A 17,912-nucleotide genomic window follows, 5' to 3' on the forward strand; every position below is an offset into this window, starting at 1 on the left:
GGTTGTTTGTTCTTTAGTTCTTCTAGATCCTTGTTAAACATTTCTTGTATCTTCTCAATCCGTGCCTCCATTGTATTTCTGAGATCTTGGATCATCTTTACTATCATTACTCTGAATTCTTTTTCAGGTAGATTGCCTATTTCCTCTTCATTTATTTGGTTTTGTGGGTTTTTACCTTGCTCCTTCATCTGCAACTTATTTCTCTGTCATCTCGTTTTGTCAAATTTACTGTGTTTATGGTCTCCTTTTTGCAGGCTGCAGTGTCATAGTTCCCATTGTTTCTGTTGTCTTCCCCCTGGTGGGTGAGTTTGGTCCAGGGGATTGTGTAGGCTTCCTGGTGGGAGGGACTGGTGCCTGTGCTCTGGTGGGTGGAGCTGCGTCTTTTCCCTCTGATGGGCAGGGCCACATCAGGTGGTGTGTTTTGAGGTGTCTGTGAGCGTAGTATGACTTTAGGTATCCTGTCTGCTGATGGGTGGGGCTGTGTTCCTTTCTTGCTGGTTGTTTGGCATGAGGTTTCCAGCACTGGAGCCTGCAGGCAGTTGGGTGGAGCCAGGTCTTGGTGTGGGGATGGATACCTCCAGGAGAGCTCAGACCAATTAATATTCCCTGGACTAAGGAATTCTCTGGTGGTCCAGCATCCTGGACTTGGTGCTCCAACCCCGGAAGCCCAGGTCCAACCCCTGGCCAGGGAACCAAGAGCCTGCAAACTACGTAGCATGACCAGAGAAAAAAGAAAGAAAAAAAAAAAAGGAAAATAAAACAAACAGGCAAAAAAAACCCAAGACAAGTAGCAAAAACAAAAACAAACAAATGGCAACAACAACCCACACACACACAAAAAAAGAAGAAAACAAACAGACAAACCAAGCCCAAGACAAATGGTAAAAACAAAACCAAACAACCAGAAAGAAACAAAGAAGCAGACAGAAAAAACAAAAACAAACATAGAAAACAAAAAACAAGAGAACAAACAAAGAATTCAAAAATGAGAACAATCAATAAGGACTACACTAATGAAAACAAAAAATGAAAAACAAAACAAAAACTGAAAGCAAACTAATATTTTTTTAAAAGGCAAAGAAAACATAAAACCAACACATAAAAATGATCCCAAAAAAATCAAAAACAGGAAAAAAACCCCAAAAAAGTAAAAATAGAAAAATAAAAAATATTAAAAAATAAAAATAAGTAATGAAAACAATAACACCAACAACTGAACAAAATGAAGCGAACAAAAAAGGAATAATAGTAATAAGAATATTTTCCTGGCGCCTCCTCTGTCAGCATCCTTGCTCCCACAGTGAGCCACAGCCAACCCCTGCCTCCCCAGGAGGCCCTCCAGTACCTCTAGGTAGGTCTCTGGACCTGCTGTGGGCCCTGTGGGGCACTCAGACTCTCACCTGACCAAACTACCGCATGTACTTCTCCCCAGAGTCCACTGCTTCTAAAGCTAGACAGGTCTCAGTTGTGGGAACACTCATTGTCTATTCATATGTTCCCAGACACAGGATTTACCAAGCTGATCATGGAGATTTAATCCACAGCCTGTGTAGTTGCACCGCCCCTGGAGCTCAGCTTTTGTTTTGGCCCCACCTCTCCATGTGCACCACCCTCAGGTGGCTGTTCCCCACCCAGGCGAGAGGGAGCAAAAACAGTGGCTGATTGGGGCACACTTACTCAGGCCAGGGAGGGGTATGGCAGCCACAACTGGGGTATGCACCAAGTGCCTGTGGTGGCAGAGACCAGCAGGCAGTTGTAACAGACTGGGGCACGCTCGCTCTGGTGGAGTCCTTCCCAGTGCCCACGGAGGCAAGGGCTGGCATGTGAGGCTGATGGTGGCCCCACCCATTGCATGCCACTCAACGATGGCACTTCATTTCCTAGGCAGACCATGCTTCCTCTAGGGGCATTCCCAGCCACGGAGCCCCTTACTCCCATCCCCTCTGTTGTATCGGCACAGCCAACAGCAGCCCTCTCCCTGGATCTGCTCTCTTAACCCCGCACTTTAACACTCAGCCCCCACCAGCACTGGTGGATTCCTGTCTCAGGCAGGGGTGCCCAGGGCTGTTTCCCAAGGAGGCTTTGGAATGGGCGGCGCTCAGGACCCTGGAGCCTATGTGGGTCAAGGAGACCTTGGCTTGAGGGGCAGGCAAGCCTGCTCAGATGGGTGCCCCTCCCAGTTCCCACAAATGCCCCAGGGTTGTAGGTCCCTTTTTTGATTCCTCTTTTCTGTTTTTCCTTCTTTCTTCCTACCCAGTTGTGAGGGGATTTATATCTTGTCCTTTCAGGTGTCCAAAGTCTTACACTAATGTTCAGCAGGTGCTCTGTGAGAATCGTTCCATTTGCAGATGTATTCTTGATGTACTTGTGAGGAGAGACAAATTCTGCATCCTCCTATTCTGCCATCTTGACTCCTCCTATGCCTCCTTTTTAAATTTTAAAATTTATACATACTTATTTTTAACTAAAAAATATTTAATTATATTACAATTAAAATAGTAAGACTAGGGCTTCCCCGGTGGCGCAGTGGTTGAGAATCTGCCTGCCAATGCAGGGGACACAGGTTCGAGCCCTGGTCTGGGAAGATCCCACATGTCGCGGAGCAGCTGGGCCCATGAGCCACAACTACTGAGCCTGCGCGTCTGGAGCCTGTGCTCCACAACAAGAGAGGCCACGATAGTGAGAGGCCCGCGCACCGCGATGAAGAGTGGCCCCCGCTTGCCGCAACTAGAGAAAGCCCTCGCACAGAAACAAAGACCCAACACAGCCAAAAAAATAAAATACATTTAAAAAAATAAATAAAATTAAGACTGTATAAAAAAACAAACAAACCCAGTTTCTTAGTCAAATTTTTAATGCTCAACAGCCACATGTGATTAGAGGCTACTGTATTGCACAGGTATATAGCCAAGACAAGCTCTTGCACATGTGCACAGGGAGAAAGGTTAAATGAATATAAGGTTGAAGATGATTACCTCAGGTGGGGGACACAGGGGTGGGATAGATATAATTATTGTCAAGATTATAGTTTTTATTTTGCCTGGTGGATTCATGGTGTTTATTAAATTTAAAAATAACTAAATAACTAAGAGGGAGCCATCTTAATAGTTTAGAATGTGTCCTTCTAGACAGTTTCTGTACAAATACTCTCTGTATCCATATGTATATGTATATAAAGTACACAGAAACCTTTACTGAACAAATGGGATCATAGTGTTCTCTTTTTGTGGATTTCAGATACACAGATTTTTGGATTAATCAAAACCTTTGTACATGACACTCTTACCATTGATCTATGTTTAGCCATGTTAGATCCATGTTAGAATTTTCAATAAACACTAAAAAAAATTCTAGGAGTTTCACATGTATGTTCATATCTGTACAACTTACACGTATACAATGTGAATTTTTTTTCCCATTCACTTAATCTTACTCCCTTTTTCATCAGTTGGTCTTTTCTCCCTTCTTCCCTTTTCTCCTAGGATGGAGGAGGAACAAATGTTCCCACACAATAGATGCTAATAGTAAGTTAGCAGCTTCTCAACAACACGTGGTTTATCTCCCCACCACCACCATGCCCCTCACCCCTCAGTGGAGAAGCTCTACTGCAAGAGAAAGTTCACAGCAACAAAGTTTAGCGACTTTCAAAAGAAGCTATTTCTTATTAAAACCACGCCTTTTCTTGCATGTGTATCTCACCATCTTCCTCTGCCATTGTGTTCAATTTGTTGTTTTATTATGAAGCAAAGACTCTTTTAATTTTGGAAATAACATTTCTTTTAAAATCAGTCAGGTGATACTTTTCTTAGTAATGAATGTTGGAAAGTTTTAAGCTCACTTTAATATTAAAATACTAACTTTAAATACTGAGATACAGTTGACATATAGCATATTAGTTTCAGATGTACAACATAATGATTCATTATTTCTGTATACTGTGAAATGTTCACCTTGATAAGTGTAGTTAACATCCATCACCATACAGAGTTACAAATTTTTTTTCTTGTGATGAGAATTTTTAAGATCTACTACCCTTAACAACTTTCAAATATACAATGCGGTATTATTAATTATAGTCACCTTGCTGTATGTCACATCCCCATGACTTTTATTTTATAACTGGAAGTTTGTACATTTTCACCATTTTCACCCATTTTGTGCACCCCCAATCCCTACCTCTGGCAACCACCAATCTGTTCTCTGTATTTATGATTTGGGGTTTAAAATTTTTTTTTAATTTTTTGTTTTTAGATTCCACATATAAGTGAGATTATATATTTTTGTCTTTCTCTGACTTATTTCACCTGCATAATGCCCTCAAGGTCCATTCATGTTGTCAAAAATGGTAAGACTTCCTTCCTTTTTATGGCTGAATACTATTCCATTGTGTATATATACCACATTTTCTTTATCCATTTATCCATTGATGGTCACTCAGGTTGTTTTCATGTCTTGGCTATTGTAAGTAATGCTGTAATGAATGTGTGTGGGGGGGTCCATATATCTTTTTGATTTAGTGGTTTTTTTCCTTCAGATAGATACCCAGAAGTGGAATTGCTGGATTGTATGGTAGTTCTACTTTTAATTTTTTTCAGGAACCTCCCTAGTGTTTTCCACACTGACTGCACCAATTTACACTCCTACCAACAGTGCACAAGTGTTCCCTTTTCTCCACATCCTTGCCAACACTTGTTATTTCTTGTTTTTTGTTTTTTTTAAAAGAAATTCACGTTCTTTTATTTATTTATTTATTTATTTATGACTGTGTTGAGTCTTCGTTTCTGTGCGAGGGCTTTCTCTAGTTGCGGCAAGTGGGGACCACTCTTCATCGCGGTGCGCGGGCCTCTCACCATCGCGGCCTCTCTTGTTGCGGAGCACAGGCTCCAGACGTGCAGGCTCAGCAATTGTGGCTCACGGGCCCAGTTGCTCCGTGGCATGTGGGATCTTCCCAGACCAGGGCTCGAACCTGTGTCCCCTGCATTGGCAGGCAGATTCTCAACCACTGCGCCACCAGGGAAGCCCCTTCTTGTTTTTTTTGATAATAGCCATTCTAAAGGGCATGAGGTGATATCTCCTTGTGGTTTTAGTTTGTATTTACCTGATGATTAATGGTGTAGAGCATCTTTTCATATACCTGTTGGCCATCTGAATATCTTTGGAAAAAATGTCTATTCAAATCCTCTGCCCATTTTTTAATTAGATTGTTTATTTGTTTATTTTTTGCTGTTGAGTTATATGTATTTTTTACATATTTTGGATTTGCAAATATTTTCTCCTATGCAGTGTCTTGCCTTTTCATTTTGTTGATGATTTCCTTTGCTGTGCTGAAGACTTTTAGTCTGATGCAGTCCCACTTGTTTATTTTTGCTTTTGTTGCCTTTGCTTTTGGAGTCAGGTCCAAAAAACAATCATTGCCAAGCTGATGTCAAAGAGCTTACCACTTATGTTTTCTTCTACAAGTTTTATGGTTTCAGGTCTTACTGTCTTAACTTCAAATCCTTGATCCACTTTGAGTTAATTTTTGTGTATGGTGTAAGATAGTGGTCCAGTTGCATTCTCTTGCACGTGGCTCTCTTGTTTTTCCAGCACTATTTATTGAAGACACTGTCCTTTCCCCATTGTATATTCTTGGCTCATTTGTCATAAATTAATTGGCCATATATGCATTAACACTAACTTTTGGAATAGCCCTCTCTGAAGGCTGTTAACTATTAAATATTAAGGTAATTATTAATTTAAAGAAGTTGTCATTTTTGCCCATGTGAATTAGAGGATTAGGAGGTGAATGATAGAAGTAAAATATTAGGGTAGAGTTAGAAATTATTATTTGTATTGTTAGAATTTCAAAACTCTGACTTCACTGTAGAATTATCAAAGAGACTTCTTATATAACAAAAATAACAATGGCTACTATTACTACCTCATAAAAAAGAATCCAACAGTGTTTACACATACAGCAACCCACACATCAGCCAGGGGTCTAACTCTAAGGGAAGTGGTCACATCTAGGGTTAAATAAATAACTTCACAGGATATTTATTTATTTGCCTGGAAGTCTTGCCAGGCTCCTTAGGGAAGGAGGAAGAGGAAACTGTTAGAAGTAATTGTGTGTCTGATCACTGGCTTCAGCTTTTGTTCATTTACTCATATTCCTGTCCTTTTGTGTTGTCAAGTAAATGATCAGCAGTCCTTAGATGTATGTTCTTTGAAAGCAACGAGGAGATTGTAACCAGCTTGCTAGGTAGTTCCTGAGTGTTCTGTTTCATCCACCTTTCCCAAACCCCACAACCACACTGCCCAATTCTACCTGAACACAGTGAGTGATGGTTCCTGGGATGCTGTTCTTTCCAGGGAACAGCAAGTGATCATGATGTAAGATACCACTATAGTAAAAGCATGGAAAAATAGAACTCCCAAGACAGTATAAGTGGCTAAATACCAAATACGTCTTAACAGATAGTTTGTTAGGAAGAAGAGAAGGAAGGGAGGGAGGGAGGAAGGGAGGAAGGAAGGAAGGAAGGAAAAAAGAAAGTGAGGAGGAAGAAAAGAGACAGAGGGAGAGAAAAGGAGAGGAAAGGAGGGGAGTAAACTGAGCCACAAATTCAAACCTGAAAAATGACCTTTCTAATCAGGATCTGATGTCATAACCCTTCTGCAGATATGTTTGGTGGGCTAAGTCAGAGTGCCATATGTATGGATTCTTGAATACAGAGAATATATGGTAGTGAATAGTGATACTTCTAATTGGTGCATTTTTATTTTTCTTAGTGAAGCTAAAATTAATTCCTTAGTATTTTACGGCTGTCTGCTCATTCTGATATATGGTGTATTAGTCTACTCGACTGCCCTAGCAAAATGCCATAGACTGGGTGGCTTAAACATCATAAACATATTTCTCACAATTCTGGAGGCTGGGAAGCCCAAGATCAAGATGCTGGCTGATTCATTACCTGGATAGAGCTCTCTTCCTGGCTTGTAGATGGTTGCCTTCTCACTATGTCCTCATATAGACTTGCCTCACTGCATGCATACAGATCTTATAAGGCTACCAATCCTATTGGATTAGAACCCCACCCTTATGACCTCATTTAACCTTAATTGCCCTATGTCCTAAAAGCCCTAGTCCCAAATAGAATCACACTGAGGGTTAGGGCTTCAACATATGAATTTTGGGGGTGGAGGGGACACAATTCAGTCTTATCATATGATCTTATGCTAAAAGTTTGGTTATGTTTGGTTATTCCCTTAAATTAAATGATGACTTGGGTTATGAATTGATTCTGTTCACTTTTTTGACTTGTACAATTTTGTCCATTGTAAATAACTGCCTTAAGGAAGTGTACATTTCAAAAGAGTAAAATGAATAAAACTATAGAGCCAGCTAAGCATATCATATCATCATATTTTAAGTGTGAAAATAACAGGAGTTCCAATCGATGCCAGCAGAATTCACAAACATGTATTATGTATCTTCTATACATTAGAAGTTCTGAAGGGTTGCTGTTTTCTACATAGATTCTGGTGTGCGACTGATATCCCTACTGAAGGAAACCCGAGTTTGTCTCAGCATTAAAGCCACACTAAGTTCTTTGGAATAGTGACCATCGTGCCATGGCTCAGAGCAGGGAAGGAAAGTTCTTCTGGCAATCTGTATGCAGTTGTCTTTAGTATTAATGATCGGGATATGAAATGTGCATATGTTTTTGTTTAGTATAAATGTGGGCATGAATTGCATCTGATAGTGAATGAAAAACAGAAATTCATGAGTCCTCTTGAGAGGAGTGTCCTTATTTACACTAGTTCAGAGGTCTTTATACTAGAAAGCTGAGAGCAGGTGAGGAAAGAGGCAGCTTTGTTTTCAGAAAGATGGGGTGGGAGGTTCAGAAGACATTCCCAGCAGAGATATGCCAAGGACAGAGTGCCATGTGATTTCAGAGGAAAGCCATGAGCCTGAGGCAAGATGCCTGTTACAGAGGAAAGAAATGATGCAGGAAGATGGCTCGTCTGTTCTTGGGACCTGATCATGGTGTTGCTGCTGATTCGGGGCTCCACACACCTAGCACAGCCTGACTCATACTGCCCTCCTTCCTCCATCTAGCTAGTCCTCCTGTTCTTTACTTGCTTTTTGGATGAAGGCAGGGAACACATATGACCATCTTCATCATGCAGTTGACTTGAGATTTTCCTTTTCACTAGATTAGTTCCCAAGGCTTATCAAGTACCTGGCTCATTGTGGGCAGGTTAAAATTAATTAGTGATTGGAATGGAAGATTGATTGGGGTTATTAGGAAGGTGACATTTAACCAGTATCTTTTAAAAATGAGTAGGGTTCTAATCCTTGGCAGTTGAACAGACAGGGCTTTGAGTAGCATAACCAAAGCTGTGGATATGGGAAAGTCCAGGATGTTGACTGGTTGGATTTCAGTACAAACTTCGAATTGGAAAGAAGCCTGGAAAGTTATGTTTGAATTAAATCCCTGAATGCCAAGCTAAAGAATTTGAAATATACAGACGAGTTATTTGCTTTCTCAATACTTCCGTTGCTTGGGTATGCTGCAGCTAAATGCAGTCAACTCTTATTTAGCTGGATATTAAAAAATGAAAAATGTCCTGTCAAGAAACTTTGAATCATCCTTTCTCTTTTTCCGGCTGTCTTTCAGCCAGATCCCTGCTTGTTAGGATGAAGGGAGAGGGAGAAAAAAATGGAGATAAAACTAAAGCTCATTTGGTCGCTTCATTCTTAGCTATGTCATAGGCCGAGAGATCAATGTTAATCTATTACAATCAGAATTACATTTTTTTTAGCCAAAGGCTGATTTAAGATATGGGCAAAGAGCAGGTTAATTTAATTTTGAAAATAAGTTATAAAGATCAAGGCAGTACAAAGTTAGAGTGCATTTCTGAGTGGAAACACAAGTAACAGAATTAGCTTTATAAGAGTAGCATGATAAATAAATATATCACCATAATTAACTAGTAGGAGGTAACTTTTGCTCTGAACTTTAAAGCAGAAATGCAATTAATAAGTATAATGGGGTTTTGAAATCACATATGGGCTGTATTTATCCAGAGTTTCCTTTTGGTCTGATCAACCCTCAGAATCTATAATATCATAAATACCATAAAATACCATAAAAGATACACACGCTAAATTCTGAGAAAGGGTTTCAACTATTTTTCATCTGCCTCCACTAATATATAAAGGGGAAATGGAGACTTTTGCCACTAGCACTTAAAATTATCATGTGCCAACATGAAAACGTTCATCATAAGGTCTCGATCTGCATGTATCTGCCAAATTTGTTATTTATTGCATTTCTGTCCTCATGATTGTGTCTCTTTAGCTCTCTTTAAAAGTGAGGTGATTGTTTAATTAAGGGATAATCAGTTCCTAGTGTGAATTATTCACACATTATGTAATTTTTATCCATACATGATGTACTCAACCATATGCACAGGGACTGAAAGGTGACTATGTTAAATGGAAACATTGATTTGATTAAGTGATGGGATTGGAGACAAATTCTGCCCTTCACTTCTTGCTAGTTTTTTGTAATAAGGTGACATACATATATATTTTTAAAGCCTCCATGCTTGGAAAAATATTCATGAATTTATCATCTTTATACATTATATTCTAGGAAATATTTTGCTATGACAATAATGAATAATAAGTATCAAATGATAATGGAACGTTTATATCTGCCATCTCATTTCATCAGTGCAAAATTAGCAGCCACAGTGGGAACCACCATCTGGGAGGTGTTTTAAACAGCACCATTTAAATTCCTCCTGGAATTTGACATGTATGAGTTATAAGAAAAGATTTGGAGAGAATGGTCCCTTTAAAAGGGTAAAAGCATCTCAGTTTGGCCACAAATAACAGTCCTTGAGGAGACATAATGGCTTTCCCAGTGGGGAAAGGTGACGCTTAAATCCATCCTCTGAAATGTCCTCATAGTTTTATCTGGCTTTGGCACTCTGGCCTCCCCAACACCCACCATCATGTGGCCTTGGATAATCTCCAGGTTTCTTCTTTAAACTGTTGCTGAAACCACTGGACGGGTCCAGCAAAATCATCCATCATTCTTTAACATAACCTAGAAGTGACAGTGTGTGCCTGCATATTTCTGCTTCTGCAAGCCATCCCCTCTCAGGGCAGAACTTAGTGCATGTTTGAAGCAATTGATGCCTTTCAGAATTGCATTAAAAATCTTCAAGTGTCCTAGTCAGGCAGAATTATCCGGGCCCTCCAGTGCGTGCATTGCCAATAGCACCAGTTCACCCCCCCAATTCTAATACTTAGAGTATGCTGCTTCCCCTCACCAGAGTGCCAGCTCCTTGAAGGATATGCATTCCTATCCTGGTAACCCTGCCTCTAGCACAGTACTGAGAAGACAGTAGGCTTTTAGTAAATATCTGTTGTGTCAATGAGTATGGAGTGAAAAGAAGCATAGATTTGGAGGCAAGCATATATGGAATCCAATCCTGGCTTTATACACTATGTGATTTGGGATGAGTTCTTAACCTTTCTGAGCCTTAGTTTCCTAAAAACAGGTTATAGTAGCCAGTTCACGAGGAGCTGTGAGGCTGATAATAGATTATGCGTGAAAAGCATATTGTAGACTCTAAATGCTCTCTGTTTGTTATTCCATTGATGTAACAGATCTTTGCCATGTATCAACTGTACACACCAGTCCAACCTATGCTGAGAGCTGTAGAGATGCAGAGATGGAGACAGATAGTTTCTGCTCTCAGGATGTGAGTGGTCTAACACTGGCTTCTTCTGTGTATCCCCTCACCCTAAGTATGAGACGTTCCTCATTACTGGTGCTCTTCATGGTACGCTGCCAGCAGTTTTGCAAAGCCTTTGTTCTCTGCTGCAATGCTAGTACTCAAGAATATTTCAGAACTGAGGAAGTGATGATGTCATATCCCAGCAGAATAAGAATCAGGAAAGCCTCCCATCCTAAAATTACAATGTAGCATACTTTTTTTTTATCATAATTAGATGACAATTCTTTATGAAGAAAGACAGCTAATTGAAGTCAGCCACAGGGAGAGTGAATTCAGATGTTTTCTGGGGCACTTAAAAGTGCATCCGATGGGACGCTGTGCTCACTGCTAGAAGCAAGCTGACTAGAAAACTTAAAAGATTTGTCAAAACAATGAATCCTTTCCAAACATTTTTCAAGCCCAACTTAAGCAAGAGAGGGAAGGAAAATGGTACCTAAAAGAGAGTCCCCTGTGTCAGCTCATGATTGCTTATGTTAAAGAGATGATGGAAAATCCCAGCATGTGGATAATTTTTTAAAAACGCATTTAGCTTTGATTTGAAAGTACATGTTAATGTTTAACAATGTTAGAGTAAAAAATAGTTTTTCCCCATGTATATTGCCTGTTAAATGGTAAGAAGGTGGCAGGGGGGGCACATGCCGTGTGTGAGTGAGCATGTAAATGAGTGTGTATGTACATGGGCAGTATTTATAGATTCACAATCTCTATGCCCAAAAGGGAAAATACTTGTAACTAGCAAGCATTGACTCAAAATGTTTTTAAATTAAGTGCTAGGTTGATAAGTAGTTGATCACATGTGCCATTGATTAGTGACTCCCTTTAACTAGGAGAGAAGTTTGTTTTTTTAATCAAATATTTTAAGTTCCTACTATGAGCAAAACATTATCCTGGGAACAAGGCAGAGGTACAGGTCAACCCTTGACTTTTGGATGTTTGAAGACTTTCAGGAATCCCCGAAGTCTGGGCAATTTCATTTCCATTAAAAGTAACATGAATCTTTTCAACTTGCACTAAATGTTGAACCTTCCCAAGCTTGATTCTAGGCCCAGTTCTCTTCTCATCCCCTCCCAAGGTTTCACATGCCATCTAAACGCTTCTGGCTCCCCATTGTGTACCTCTAGCCCACCCGTCTGCTTTGAGCTCCAGACCCATGTTCCACATTAAATCTCAACTTCGATATAGATGGTACCCCACATTCAGTGTGTCCAACCAAACCAGGGGATGCAGTCTAAGTGCAGTTACCACCATCCATCCAGTTCCAGGATGCTTCGATCTCCTTTGTTCTCATGTCTAGTCCACCACTATGTCATGCTGATTCTATTGGTTAAATATTTTTGAAATCCACATGCTTCTCTCCTTTCCCACCATAGTCTCAGTCACCATGATCTCTTGCTTGGTCCCTTCTTCTCCTCTGGCTCCTCTCCAATACCCTCTTTTTAGAAATGTGAGTCAGATCAGCTCACACCCATTACATCAGACCATTTAACAAGTCCCATTGCTCATAGACAAAAACCCAGAATGCTTGATGTGGTCTCCAAGACCAGCATGGCTCCCTGGGCTGTATATTCCTGCTACAGAGCCTGGAATAATCTTCGGCCGACTTCTTTATACGGTTAACCTTCTGGCTGCTCTCTAGACCTTACCTCAAAAGAAACTTCCACAAGAAAGCCTCTCCTAGCCCCTCAAACTGCCATAGTACAGAGTGCCTATCCTTCGGCTACATTGTGTGGCTATACATTTAGTCGTATGATTACCGATCAGTGTCTACCCCAACAGTGCCGTGTATTCACAAGAGTAATGACCCTTCTGTTTTACTCACCAATACATTCCCAGCTGGAGGGCTGGGAGGGGGCTTTGTCCTGAAGGACCTCCTGAGCCAAGTGAAACTATTTGGAATTTATCCAAAGGGCAATGGGAAGAAGTCTTTGAAGGATTGGAAGCAGGGGAACAGTGTGATGGGATGTACACTCTGGAAGAATCCCCGGGGACGAGGCATAGAGAAATCTAGACAAATACTCTTGAACACAGAAATAAGAGTCACAGTAACTGCAGGTCCTTGCCACTCTTTCTGTCTTCCACCTTTCCTCCCCTCCTCTCTAAATCCATTGAGGAGGTTACCCAGAGACCCTCTCAAACTAATGCTTGATCAACATCCAGTCGTCTGAACATTGATTGAATTCCTAACTACGTACTTGACACAAAGGATAATAAAGTGAGAAATGGTCCAGGTCCAAATGTACCTCTTCAGCCCACATCTCCGTAGAAATTCTAGAGACTGTCTAATAAGCAGAGTATAATCCAGTGGGAAAAGTGCTGCAGTGGGAGTTAGAATGGAGGTCTCGAACTCAGAGGATGTTATAACTGAAACACTTACCCGGGTGCAGCCAGAAAATGCCTCACAGAGATGGTGGCATTTGAACTGGTAGGAAGGGTAGGATTTTGTCGGAGGTAAATGAGGGGGCATTCAGTGGCTGGGACAGCATGTGAAGGGCATGGTGTGTTGGGGAATGGCTTTAGCCCTGGATGTGTGGGGTTGGGGATGGGAAAAGTGATGACATGTTGGGGCCACATTGTAAGAGGCCTGGTATTCTTAGCTCAGGGGTATGAATACCATATTGTGGGCCGCCAGAAATCACTGGACCACTCTTAATATCTCTGGATTAAAAAACAATACATGAGGAAATACTTTATATTAAAGGTTCATAGAGAAAGGAGTGACTGAGCCAGTGAGAGCAGTGATCTTCTGAGCCCAAGAAACGCAGGAGTGATTCTGGTCCTGAGGCAGATACACTGGGATCTGGGCCTCTGGTTGCAGTGAGCTGGCCCAGGCCTGCCCCTGGGAGGCTGAGTGGAGAGCCTAGCCGCACACGCTTGCATGTTCTGCCCTGACAGCCATCTTGATTGTTATTTTGCAGTTCCATGGAGAACGGGAGGCCACCCGATCCTGCAGACTGGGCCGTGATGGATGTCGTCAATTATTTCCGAACCGCAGGATTTGAGGAGCAAGCTAGTGCGTTTCAGGAACAGGTAACTCGGTCTAGAGAAACACATGATGAACATGATCACCTCCCTCTCCCACAGCGGGCAGAAGGGAGTGAGGAGGAAGAGGAGTAGAGAGCGGTGAAGGATGAGTGCAGCTCCCGATCATCCCAGCCCCTGAGAAACTGAGGGGGTGGGGGAGGGGAGGGCGGAAGTGACAAGCTAATGATTCCTTCCTGCAAGAGAAAAACCCAAGTCCCGAAAGAAGAGGAGACACGGTCGCAGCTGCAGAGAGGAGGGCTAAGTCTCCTCAACATCTGCATCTTCTGAAAGACGGCACAGCCCTACCTTCCACACAAACACACTAGAAAGCAGAAAAGAGAGAAAAAGGAGGGACCAATCTGGCTGAGAGGCATGCAGCCTCGTCTGCTCCTGGGCTTGGCACCACCTGAGCGGTTAATCAAGTCTCCTCCAGTTTGCTTGCTGGGTGCTGAGCAAAGTCTAGTGGAAAGAGGACAGGATTTAGACTCAGATCCTCGTTCTTGTAACTCTATGTGACCCCAGACAAGTTACTATGACTCTCTGAGTCTTGGTTTCACATCTGTAAGAGGAGGCTCTCAATGCCTAACTTGGTAGGGTGGTGCCGTGAGGATTAAAGGACAGCGAATGCACAGCACCTAGGATAGGTGCTGGCCCAACGTTGATGCCCCCAAAAGTTAATTCCCTCGCTCAGGTCCAGGGTTGGTACTGGAGAGAGGGAAGGAGGAGCAGGGGGTCCTTCCCAATTGTCTGGGTGAGTCCCGATTCCATTTTCCAGGCTGGGCCAGCTTTGTAGAGATGGTGCTCAAAGGGCTTTGACCATGAGGAAGCAAATCGGGGTACACGTGGTCCACACCAGACCAGCTCTGTAGGAAAACACAGAGTTCCCATCTCCCTATCAATGAAGTCTGCAGTCTTCTAAGCATTACGTTTACTTCTCTAATGTTGTAATATAATTGAGAGAATTATAAAGCAAGCAATGTGTTTGGCTGCTTCTTGCACATCCCTTTAGCCATTTCTTACTCTCTCAAGCTGGGTTTGGATAAGTGCACTTTTCTAATATCATATATTCCAATCTCTAGATTTCCTTCAATCAGTATTTCCTTCAACCTGATCCCTATGCATATGTGTCTTTTGTTAATTTGGAAAATTTTCCAAAATAACAGCTTAAATCACTTCACACCCACCAGGATAGCTAAAATTAGAAAGACTGATTGCAAATGTTCGTGAGGATGTAGAGCAACCGCACTCTCCTACATTGTTGGTGGGAGTGTAAATAAACACTCATACATCTACCCCATGATCAACAACTTCGTTCCTGAGTATTTACCCAAGGGAAATGAAAGCATATGTCCACCAAAGATTGGTACAACATTGTTCAAATAGCTTTATTCGTAATAGTCCAAAACCGGAAGCCTAAGTGTCCATCAATAGGAGAGTGAATATACAAACTCCGGTCTAGTCATACAATGGAATAAAGAAAAATGAAGTACTGATATATACAACAGTTTGGATGAGTCTCAAAACATTATGCTAAGTGAAAAAAGCCTTACATAAAAGAGCTCATTCTGAATGGTTTCTGTCTTAGTCCATGCTGGCTGCTATAACTAAAATACCATAAACTGTGTGGCTTATAAACAACAAACATTTATTTCTCATGATTTTGCAGGTAGGGAATCTAAGATCAAGGCACTATCAGATTGGGTATCTGGTGAGGGCCCGCTTCCGAGACAGCTGTCATTTCACTGTGTCCTCACATGGAGGAAGGGATGAGAGAGGTCTCTGGGGCTGCTTTTATAAAGGCACAAATATTCATGAGGCCTCTGCCCTCATGACCTAATTGCCTCCCAAAGGGCCCACCTCTTAATACCATTACTAATATCCCTAAGACCCATTGGGGGTTAGGTTTCAACATACGAATTTTGGGAGGACACAAATAGACCATAGCAGTTCCATTTAGATAAAGGATGAGAACAGGAAAATGCACTAATGGTAGAAAAAAATCAGACAGTTGTTGCCTCTGGATAGGTGGGAGAGGGGAATGACCGGGAAGGAGCATGAGGGAACATTCTGAGTGATGGTAGCGTTTTGTGTCTTGATAAGGGTTTGTGTTATGGGTATATGCATTGGTCACCACCTATGCACAGGTATATGCAAACGATTCAGATTTGTGTATTACATAGGCAATAAATTTTTCTTCAAAAAGAAAAGAACTGTAAAAAAATAAAACAATTAATGGTATGCAAACTGAAGTATTCAGGGGAGAAGTATACTGATTTTGCAGCTTACTTGGAAATGCATCAAAATATGGATTGATAGTTGGCTAAAGGGATGAGTAGCTGGACAGACATATGATAAAGTAAGTATGGAAAATGTTCATTGTAGAATCTAGGTGGTGGGAGTATGGGTGTTCTCTACAATATTCTTACGACTTTATGTTTGAAAATTTTTGTAATAAAATTGTTGGGGGAAGTAGCTCAGGTTGGAAAGTGGAAGGCTGATCAGCTGGAACGTATTTTATTTTGGTTTAATGATATAGTGTCCATTTGTGTCATTGTAGTTGAGTTAACTCACTTCTAAAATTAAATTTAAAGAATATTGTGAAAGGTTAACAAAAAAAGGGACTTAGCTAAAAGGTCTCTTGGCCAGATTCCCTGCTGTCCAAAGCATTTTTCAGAATGAGCTTTTGCTCAGACTCCTCTGGGGCAGATGTCCCAGATTGGGGGTGGGGATGTTCTTTGGGCCTTCCTGATTTCTGGAATGGAACCAGCCAGCTCTGAGCTCGGCCCAGGAGCAGGCCCTTTCTCCCAAGGATGACATCACTCTGGCACCAGTGACAGTGGGAGGCAAAAGGGAACACAGTTTCCCAAAGCGTCTCATTCAGAAGTCCTTCAAGGGAGGAAAGGAGCACCATCTTGCTTCTCCAACTCTGGAGCCTGAGAAATGAATACCCAGGGGACTGGAATTTTGCAAGCATCGTCTACAAGCTCAAGTTATTCATTCTTGTGGAAAGGTAATTGGGCGGGGTAAAGAGTCCGCCTTGAATTATTCTCTGGAAGTGATTCAAATCTTCCTCCTGCTTTGTAATTCTCATTGTCTTTCCTCTTCTCATTAAAGGAGGTAGAGGGCAAGGAGGGGACCACTGGCCAGGCTCAGGCTGATATGACAAGCAGCTGCTGTGATTTTCATGAGGACTGAGGATCAGGATCCTCTATTATGTTAACCTCCCTCTTCCATTTTATGATTTAGAGGCCTTCAGTGTTTCACCTCCAAGTATCTTTCCGGCAATGAACCTTAAGCAGTCAGCTGTCACTCACCAATCATCCCAGCTGGGAAGACTGCAGGCCACCCCCAGGCCAAACACATGACCCTTTTAGGCACATCTTCTAGGTCACAGCAGCTGAGAAACAATAAGAATGGTCACATCCTGAAATCTCCTTAGGGGAGGCTTTGCCTTGCCATCTGATGGAAGCAGGGCAGGGATGTGAACATCCCCTAAACCACCTTAGAAAAGGGCAGGTTCAGAAAGGGTTGCCAAGGGTAACATGTCTCAGTTGATGTGAGAGCTTAATTTCTTGGCTGTTATGGATGGAATGTTTGTGTCCCCCCAAAATTCACATTAAAGTTAAAGCCCGAACTCCCAATGTGATGGTGTTTGGGGCCTTTGGGGGATAGATGATGTCATGAGGCTGGAACCCTCACGATGGGATTAGTGCCCTGAAAAGAAGTGACCAGAGAGCTTCTCTTTCCCTCTGTGCCATGTGAGGATATAGCACAAGGGCAGCCATCTACATGGTAGGAAGAGGGCCCTACCAAGAGCCACATGTTGGCACTGTGATCTTGGACTTCCAGCCTCCAGACCGTGAGTAATAAATTTCTGTTGTTTAAGCCACCTATTCCATGGTGTCTTGTTATAGCAGCCTAAGCTGACTGAGACACTAACACTGACACCGGACGTGTCCACCATCCCATGTGCCAACTTTCAGGAAAGTGTCTGTCTTCTTGGTATGGTCTCACAGTACATTACTGGATATTCTCTTGTTGTAGCAACCAGACTCAGAGGTGGATTTCTAGCAACGCGTTCCCTTGGAAGATGT

At 41.9% G+C, this 17,912-nt stretch overlaps 1 protein-coding gene across 3 annotated transcripts in view; it reads left to right on the forward strand.

Annotated features, from left to right (window-relative positions):
• SAMD13 (sterile alpha motif domain containing 13) overlaps positions 1-17,912 on the forward strand; it is a 52,131-nt gene that overhangs the window by 16,811 nt on the left and 17,408 nt on the right. For all 3 annotated transcript variants that reach the window (XM_036844436.1, XM_036844444.1, XM_036844452.1), the window contains exon 3: positions 13,713-13,824. In XM_036844436.1, the coding sequence (XP_036700331.1) occupies positions 13,713-13,824 (112 nt within the window). The remainder of the gene's footprint in view (positions 1-13,712; positions 13,825-17,912) is intronic.

Source organism: Balaenoptera musculus, chromosome 1, assembly GCF_009873245.2.
Source record: "Balaenoptera musculus isolate JJ_BM4_2016_0621 chromosome 1, mBalMus1.pri.v3, whole genome shotgun sequence".
Lineage (NCBI taxonomy): Eukaryota > Metazoa > Chordata > Mammalia > Artiodactyla > Balaenopteridae > Balaenoptera > Balaenoptera musculus.